The 9,172-nt window shown below is 42.8% G+C and overlaps 1 protein-coding gene across 1 annotated transcript in view; it reads left to right on the top strand.

Annotated features, from left to right (window-relative positions):
• The window catches only part of VAMP4 (vesicle associated membrane protein 4), a 41,084-nt gene that overhangs the window by 1,352 nt on the left and 30,560 nt on the right, over positions 1–9,172 (top strand). The window contains exon 2 of the mRNA XM_073643132.1: positions 390–524. Within this exon, the coding sequence (XP_073499233.1) occupies positions 459–524 (66 nt within the window). The 5' untranslated portion in view covers positions 390–458. The remainder of the gene's footprint in view (positions 1–389; positions 525–9,172) is intronic.

Raw genomic sequence — 9,172 nt, 5'->3', positions numbered from 1 at the left:
GATAACTTATTGATCGGCGGATGTCTGACCTCAAGGACCTGAACGGATCGGCAGAGCGGGACTCTTATCCCTGTTAGTGCGCACGGCCATCGTTCCATTCATTCCCTATGGGGCTACTGAGTGCTTTTTCCGGCAGCCCTATACAGCAGCAGGAGCGTTACCGTCACCTCTGTGCTTGGTCAGCCTCATTGTCTCTCACTAACCAGTCTGGAAATGAGAGGAGGAGCCGTACCACCGCTTCAGCTGCAGTACAAATTCTGTTGGTTGCCCTTGGAAACAGATGGCGGCTCCTCTAGTCATATGAGCTGACATCCGCCTGCGTACAGTGTTGCCTTGAACCTTCTTCGGACATTGTGTCAGTGACTTTTTTTCTTCTTCCTATTTTGCAGCATCCAGAAGCTGAAAAACAAGAAACCAGCACATCTCCTTCCCCTCTACCAGACGGTTAATCACCCGCCATGCCTCCAAAGTTTAAGCGGCACCTCAACGATGAAGAGGTAACCGGGTCCATAAAAAGTGAACGAGTGAGTATCCATTCACACACCATGTCCATTACACCGCCCTTATGCCAGTGGTTGGTTATGGCGCCAGTAGAGCAATATTGGGCATCTCCCCATACAACAGCACCCGCATCCCAGAAGAAGGCTTAAAGGGGTTGTCCAATGAAAACAAGTTATCACCTATTTACAGGTCAGTTGATGACTTATTGGTGGGTGCCCAGTCACTGGGACCTGACTGGCAAAATGGGGCACTTTTCTCCCCTTTACAGAATGGAGGGGCTGGTCAGATGCCCAACTGCAGGTTAATTTATTCTCTATGGAGAGGCTGGAAAAAGCAAGGCAGTCCCATCAGGAATGAATGCAGCAGGGGGCGTTCCATTCTAGTGGGGATTAAAGTGCCTAATTCTGTCCCCAGAGTTTGGACCCCACTGATCAATAATTTATTTACCCTGTGGATAGGTCAGCGGGTTTCACCAGACAACCCCTTTAAGGTGCCCATAGTGATCTCACCTCAGTTGAGCGTTCATGTGTTTTGAAGCCACTGCTTGATCCTTTCTCCCCTGACATAACCTGTTGGGAAAATATCTGTAGGACCCCACACACATCAGGCCGATCCTGTGGGAGGATATCTCTAGGACCCCATACACATCAGATGGTTGGTTGATCCTGTGGGAGGATATCTGTAGGACCCCATACACATCAGATGGTCAGCCGGTCCTGTGGGAGGATATCTGTAGGACCCCATGCACATCAGATGGTCGGCCGGTCCTGTGGGAGGATATCTGTAGGACCCCATACATATCAGATGGTCGGCCAGTCCTGTGGGAGGATATCTGTAGGACCCCATGCACATCAGACGATCGGCCGGTCCTGTGGGAGGATATCTGTGGGACCCCATACACATCAGATGGTCGGCCGGTCCTGTAGGAGGATATCTGTAGGACCCCATACACATCAGATGGTCGGCCGGTCCTGTGGGAAGATATCTGTAGGACCCCATGCACATCAGATGATCGGCCGGTCCTGTGGGAGGATATCTGTGGGACCCCATACACATCAGATGGTCGGCCGGTCCTGTAGGAGGATATCTGTAGGACCCCATACACATCAGATGGTCGGCCGGTCCTGTGGGAAGATATCTGTAGGACCCTATACACATCAGATGGTCGGCCGGTCCTGTGGGAAGATATCTGTAGGACCCCATACACATCAGATGGTCGGCCGGTCTCGGTGCGGCCTGTACTGCTCTTAGGGGTTCTTCCCACAACTTATATTCTGCTACTACAGACGTTCTCTCAACAACTCCAACAAAGCTTGTATGGGGGCCTGGTGGCCATTAGGGGTAGGTCCTTGGCTACTCTCATGGCACGTGGTTGCAAGTGTGCAGATTGCGTTCATGTGGTCACGGGACCACCGTCTCAGGTGGGGAATAGTGACTACAGATTTTTTTTCTGAGACAGGACAGCCCCTTTAGTGTGGAGTGGTATAAAAAATAAGTAATAAAGGCAGTGGCGAAAATTAATTTTTTTTGTCTTTCTAAATCCACATATACTGAAATTTTTATGTGAATCCCAAACTGTGCCAAAAATTCAGCAATGTCAAAGACAAGATAAAAAGCAGGACTAGTCATTAAGGGGTTAAATTTAGGCATGAATGAAATGTCCATGAGGTGTAGGCCTAGTGGGGGCTAAACTTGCTTTCTATTTGAAGGGGTTAATTGTTTTTAGAATACCCCTCCTCTTCGAATGGCTGCAGTCTGCTCTTTGAAAAACAAGCTGCGCTTTATTCACCCTCCCCTGGTCCCAGCGCGGAGTCTCCGCCGGTGTCTGGTATGGTCTGCAGCACTGACGTCACGGCGACGGCGCTGCAGCCAGTCATTGAGCACTAGCCACTGAACTCAACAGATTGGCTTCAGTGCCGCTAACACGAAAAAATCTTAAGTATTAATGTTTTCTTTATTATTTTTTTTAAATATTATCTTTTTTTTGATGGTATAAAATGAAATAATTTATAAAGGTTTGATATTTTCCACTCTTAAAAGCTTTCCGTTTTTGCGTTTTCGTTTTTTCCTCCCCTTCTTCTCAGAGCCATCACTTTTTTTATTTTTCTGTCCACGTAGATATATGAGGGCTTGTTTCTTGCGGGTGAAATTTTGAAGAGAACGATATTCTGATACGTTATTTGGGAATTGTTTTTACGGTGTACATTTTGTGTTAAAAATGACCTCACAATATAATTCTTCTCATCAGTGTGATTACAGTGATACCAAACATGTCCTGATTTTTTTTTTTAACGCTAAAATAATAAAAAAAAAACTGAAGTTTAAAAAAAAAATAAATAAATTGGAAGGTTATGTCGCCTTATTCCGAGACCAGTAACATTTTAATTTTTAAGCCGATGGAGCTGAGTGAGGAGTTATTTTTTGTAGGGCAAGACAACGTTTTTATTGATACCATTTTGAGATAGATAAGACATTTTGATCTCTTGTTGCAGCATTTTTTTTGCGGTATTGCAGTCATCAAAAAAACACAATTTTGGCGTTCTTGAATTTTTCTCCATTTACAGTGTTAATTATCGGATTAGTAATTTTTCTGTTATGATAGATCAGACTTTTCTGAAAACGGCAATATGACGTGTATTTTTTTTTTTAACCCTTTTAGGACTTTGGACGTATGAGTACATCCAAGCTCGCATCCCTGCACCCCATGCGGGCTCTGGTGATGAGCCCGCATGTTTTTGGGTACATGACAGCTGATCTGATCAGCCGTCATGTGCCCCTAACAGCCGCGGGTGGAATCTCGATCCACCCATGGTTGTCAACATGTTAAATGCCGCTGTCAATCTCTGACAGCGGCATTTAACATGGCTGCGGCGGAAGCACATCACTAGTCCCGCCCATCGGCGCCTGTGTCACATGACCGTGGGTCGCCTACGGGTTGGAGACCCCTACGGTTGTCATTGCCAGGATGCTATTAGCGAATGATCACACCTTCTAGTCTCCCATGGAGACTATTGAAGCAAGTGAAAGGTAGAAAAAAAATGTTTTTAAAAAAATATATTAAAATATAAAAGTTCAAATCACCTTCCTTTCGTCCCTTTCAAAATAAAACAATAAAAAAAAAATCAAATGTACACTCATTTGGTATCCCCGCATTCAGAAACATCCAATCTATCAATATTAAAAAAGAATTAATCCGATCGGTAAATGGAGTAACGAGAAAAAAAATCAAAACTCCAGAATTAACTTTTTTTGGTCGCCGCAACATTGCAAAAAATTGCAATAACGGTTATATCAAAAGATCATATCTACCCCCAAATGGTATCAATAAAAACGTCAGCTCAGCGCGCAAAAAATAAGCCCTCACCCAGCCCCAGATCCCGAAAAGTGCAGATGCTACCGGTCTCGTAAAATGGCGTTTTTTTGGGTTTTTTTTTTGCAAACTTTGGATTTTTTTTCACCACTTAAATAAAAAAGAACCTATACATGTTTGGTGTCTACAAACTCGTAATGATCTGGAGAATAATAGTGGCAGGTCAGTTTTTGCTTTTAGTGAACATGTTAAAAAAAAAATCCAAAAAGCAATTATGGAATTGCACTTTTTTTGGAATTTCACCACACTTGGATTTTTTTTTCCGTTTTCCAGTACACGATATGATAAAACCAATGGAGTCGTTCAAAAGTACAACTCGTCCCGCAAAAAACAAGCCTTCACATGGCCGTATTGACTGAAAAATAAAAAGGCTATGGCTCTGGGAAGAAGGGGAGCAAAAATATAAAAATGGAAAAACTTAAGGTGGTAAAGGGGTTATTTTTTTATTCTAGTTACTTTTTAATGCGGGGGAAATGGAAATGATTTGAACTTTTTTTTTTTTAATTTTTTAAAACTTCTTTTTTTTTTTACTTTTTTTTACAAAACAGAGTGACATGCCCCTTGTCAGAGTTTGACAGCAGCATATAACAGATTAACAATCATGGGTTGTTAGAGGTAGGGCCTGGCTGTAACACACAGCCATTACCTGTCGAGTATGGGGCGAGCTCACCCCGTGAGCCCTCTACCGCTTTGCGATGTACCTGTATGGCGGATGTTGGTAAGGGGTTAAACACTAGGGGGAGCAGATGCTGAAATTTGCCATGAAAACCTATTGTACAGCTAGCTCACATTATGACTGCAGTAAATGTGGGCGGGATCTCCTCGTGTGTTTGTGTGATGTCACTCCTCTCCTCCACTTCTGCGCATTTGTAAAAGGATAAGAAGTGATGAAGTTTAGGGTCACAGTGCGGGAACATTTTGTTGGTAATTGCAATATGATACTGGGATGTGGAGAGTGTCACTTAGGATGTCCGGCAGCGCCAATTCTGCTAGTTGGTGCTGCTGCCATATAACGTGCTGGGGTTAGATATGTGAACTGTATCATGCTGGGATTACGTATAGGGTTCAGTTTAATGTTTCACGTGATGGGATTAGATACAGGGCTCAGCAGGCTGTATCACACATGATGGGCATTAGATAAGCGGACTGCGGGCTGGATCACACAGTGGGATTAGATTTGTAGCACTATGGGCTGTATCACACATGATGGGATTAGATACGCGGCACTGCAGTCCATATTATACATGATGGGATTAGATACGCTCCTCTGCTGGCTATATCACACATGATGGGATTAGATATGCGGCACTGCGGACTGTATCACACATGATAGGATTAGATATGCGGCACTGCGGTCTGTATCACACATGATGGGATTAGATATGTGGCACTGCTGGTTGTATCACATATGATAGGATTAGATATGTGGCACTGCGGGTTGTATCACATATAATAGGATTAGATATGTGGCACTGCGGGTTGTATCACATATAATAGGATTAGATATGTGGCACTGCTGGTTGTATCACATATGATGGGATTAGATATGTGGCACTGCGGGTTGTATCACACATGATGGAATTAGATATGCGGCACTGCAGGATGTATCACACATGATAGGATTAGATATGCAGCACTGCGGATTGTATCACATATGATGTGATTAGATATGTGGCACTGAGGGTTGTATCACATATGATGGGATTAGATATGTGGCACTGTTAGTTGTATCACATATGATAGGATTAGATATGTGGCACTGAGCGTTGTATCACATATGATGGGATTAGATATGCGGCACTGCTGGTTGTATCACACATGATAGGATTAGATATGCAGCACTGCTTGTTGTCACACATGATGGGATTAGATATGCGGCACTGCTGGTTGTATCACACATGATAGGATTAGATATGCTGCACTGCGGGTTGTATCACACATGATAGGATTAGCTATGCAGCACTGCTGGTTGTATCACATATGATGGGATTAGATATGTGGCACTGCGGACTGTATCACATATGGGATTAGATATATGGCACTGAGGGTTGAATCACATATGATAGGATTAGATATGCAGCACTGCGGACTGTATCACATATGATGGGATTAGATATGTGGCACTGCGGACTGTATCACATATGATGGGATTAGATATATGGCACTGAGGGTTGTATCACATATGATAGGATTAGATATGCAGCACTGCGGGTTGTATCACATATGATGGGATTAGATATGCGGCACTGCTGGTTGTATCACATATGATGGGATTAGATATGCGGCACTGCTGGTTGTATCACATATGATGAGATTAAATATGTGGCACTGCTGGTTGTATCACATATGATGGGATTAGATATGTGGCACTGCTGGTTGTATCACATATGATGGGATTAGATATGTGGCACTGTGGACTGTATCACATATGATGGGATTAGATATGCAGCACTGAGGGTTGTATCACATATGATGGGATTAGATATGTGGCACTGAGGGTTGTATCACATATGATGGGATTAGATATGTGGCACTGTGGACTGTATCACATATGATGGGATTAGATATGCGGCACTGCTGGTTGTATCACATATGATGAGATTAAATATGTGGCACTGCTGGTTGTATCACATATGATGGGATTAGATATGTGGCACTGCTGGTTGTATCACATATGATGGGATTAGATATGTGGCACTGTGGACTGTATCACATATGATGGGATTAGATATGCAGCACTGAGGGTTGTATCACATATGATGGGATTAGATATGTGGCACTGAGGGTTGTATCACATATGATGGGATTAGATATGTGGCACTGTGGACTGTATCACATATGATGGGATTAGATATGCAGCACTGCTGGTTGTATCACATATGATGGGATTAGATATGCAGCACTGCGGGTTGTATCACATATGATAGGATTAGATATGCAGCACTGCGGGTTGTATCACATATGATAGGATTAGATATGCAGCACTGCGGGTTGTATCACATATGATGTGATTAGATATGCGGCACTGCTGGTTGTATCACATATGATGGGATTAGATATGCGGCACTGCTGGTTGTATCACATATGATGGGATTAGATATGCGGCACTGCTGGTTGTATCACATATGATGGGATTAGATATGTGGCACTGCTGGTTGTATCACATATGATAGGATTAGATATGCTGCACTGCGGGTTGTATCACATATGATAGGATTAGATATGCAGCACTGCGGGTTGTATCACATATGATGTGATTAGATATGCGGCACTGCTGGTTGTATCACATATGATGAGATTAAATATGTGGCACTGAGGGTTGTATCACATATGATGGGATTAGATATGTGGCACTGCTGGTTGTATCACATATGATGGGATTAGATATGCAGCACTGAGGGTTGTATCACATATGATGGGATTAGATATGCGGCACTGTGGACTGTATCACATATGATGGGATTAGATATGCGGCACTGTGGACTGTATCACATATGATAGGATTAGATATGTGGCACTGCTGGTTGTATCACATATGATGGGATTAGATATGCGGCACTGCTGGTTGTATCACATATGATAGGATTAGATATGCGGCACTGCTGGTTGTATCACATATGATAGGATTAGATATGTGGCACTGCTGGTTGTATCACATATGATAGGATTAGATATGTGGCACTGCTGGTTGTATCACATATGATAGGATTAGATATGCGGCACTGCTGGTTGTATCACATATGATAGGATTAGATATGCGGCACTGCTGGTTGTATCACATATGATAGGATTAGATATGTGGCACTGCTGGTTGTATCACATATGATAGGATTAGATATGCGGCACTGCTGGTTGTATCACATATGATAGGATTAGATATGTGGCACTGCTGGTTGTATCACATATGATAGGATTAGATATGTGGCACTGCTGGTTGTATCACATATGATAGGATTAGATATGCGGCACTGCTGGTTGTATCACATATGATAGGATTAGATATGCGGCACTGCTGGTTGTATCACATATGATAGGATTAGATATGTGGCACTGCTGGTTGTATCACATATGATAGGATTAGATATGTGGCACTGCTGGTTGTATCACATATGATAGGATTAGATATGTGGCACTGCTGGTTGTATCACATATGATAGGATTAGATATGTGGCACTGCTGGTTGTATCACATATGATGGGATTAGATATGCGGCACTGCTGGTTGTATCACATATGATGGGATTAGATATGTGGCACTGCTGGTTGTATCACATATGATAGGATTAGATATGTGGCACTGCTGGTTGTATCACATATGATAGGATTAGATATGTGGCACTGCTGGTTGTATCACATATGATAGGATTAGATATGCGGCACTGCTGGTTGTATCACATATGATTGGATTAGATATGCGGCACTGCTGGTTGTATCACATATGATGGGATTAGATATGTGACACTGAGGGTTGTATCACATATGATGGGATTAGATATGCGGCACTGCTGGTTGTATCACATATGATGGGATTAGATATGCGGCACTGCTGGTTGTATCACATATGATAGGATTAGATATGTGGCACTGCTGGTTGTATCACATATGATAGGATTAGATATGTGGCACTGCTGGTTGTATCACATATGATAGGATTAGATATGTGGCACTGCTGGTTGTATCACATATGATAGGATTAGATATGTGGCACTGCTGGTTGTATCACATATGATAGGATTAGATATGTGGCACTGCTGGTTGTATCACATATGATAGGATTAGATATGTGGCACTGCTGGTTGTATCACATATGATAGGATTAGATATGCGGCACTGCTGGTTGTATCACATATGATAGGATTAGATATGCGGCACTGCTGGTTGTATCACATATGATAGGATTAGATATGTGGCACTGCTGGTTGTATCACATATGATAGGATTAGATATGTGGCACTGCTGGTTGTATCACATATGATAGGATTAGATATGCGGCACTGCTGGTTGTATCACATATGATGGGATTAGATATGCGGCACTGCTGGTTGTATCACATATGATGGGATTAGATATGCGGCACTGCTGGTTGTATCACATATGATGGGATTAGATATGCGGCACTGCTGGTTGTATCACATATGATGGGATTAGATATGTGGCACTGCTGGTTGTATCACATATGATAGGATTAGATATGTGGCACTGCTGGTTGTATCACATATGATAGGATTAGATATGTGGCACTGCTGGTTGTATCACATATGATGGGATTAGATATGTGGCACTGCTGGTTGTATCACATATG

Source organism: Phyllobates terribilis, unplaced genomic scaffold (genome assembly GCF_046119375.1).
Source record: "Phyllobates terribilis strain yellow unplaced genomic scaffold, ASM4611937v1 Scaffold_8__6_contigs__length_399053987, whole genome shotgun sequence".
Lineage (NCBI taxonomy): Eukaryota > Metazoa > Chordata > Amphibia > Anura > Dendrobatidae > Phyllobates > Phyllobates terribilis.
This window is presented reverse-complemented; position numbering and strand designations above follow the sequence as displayed.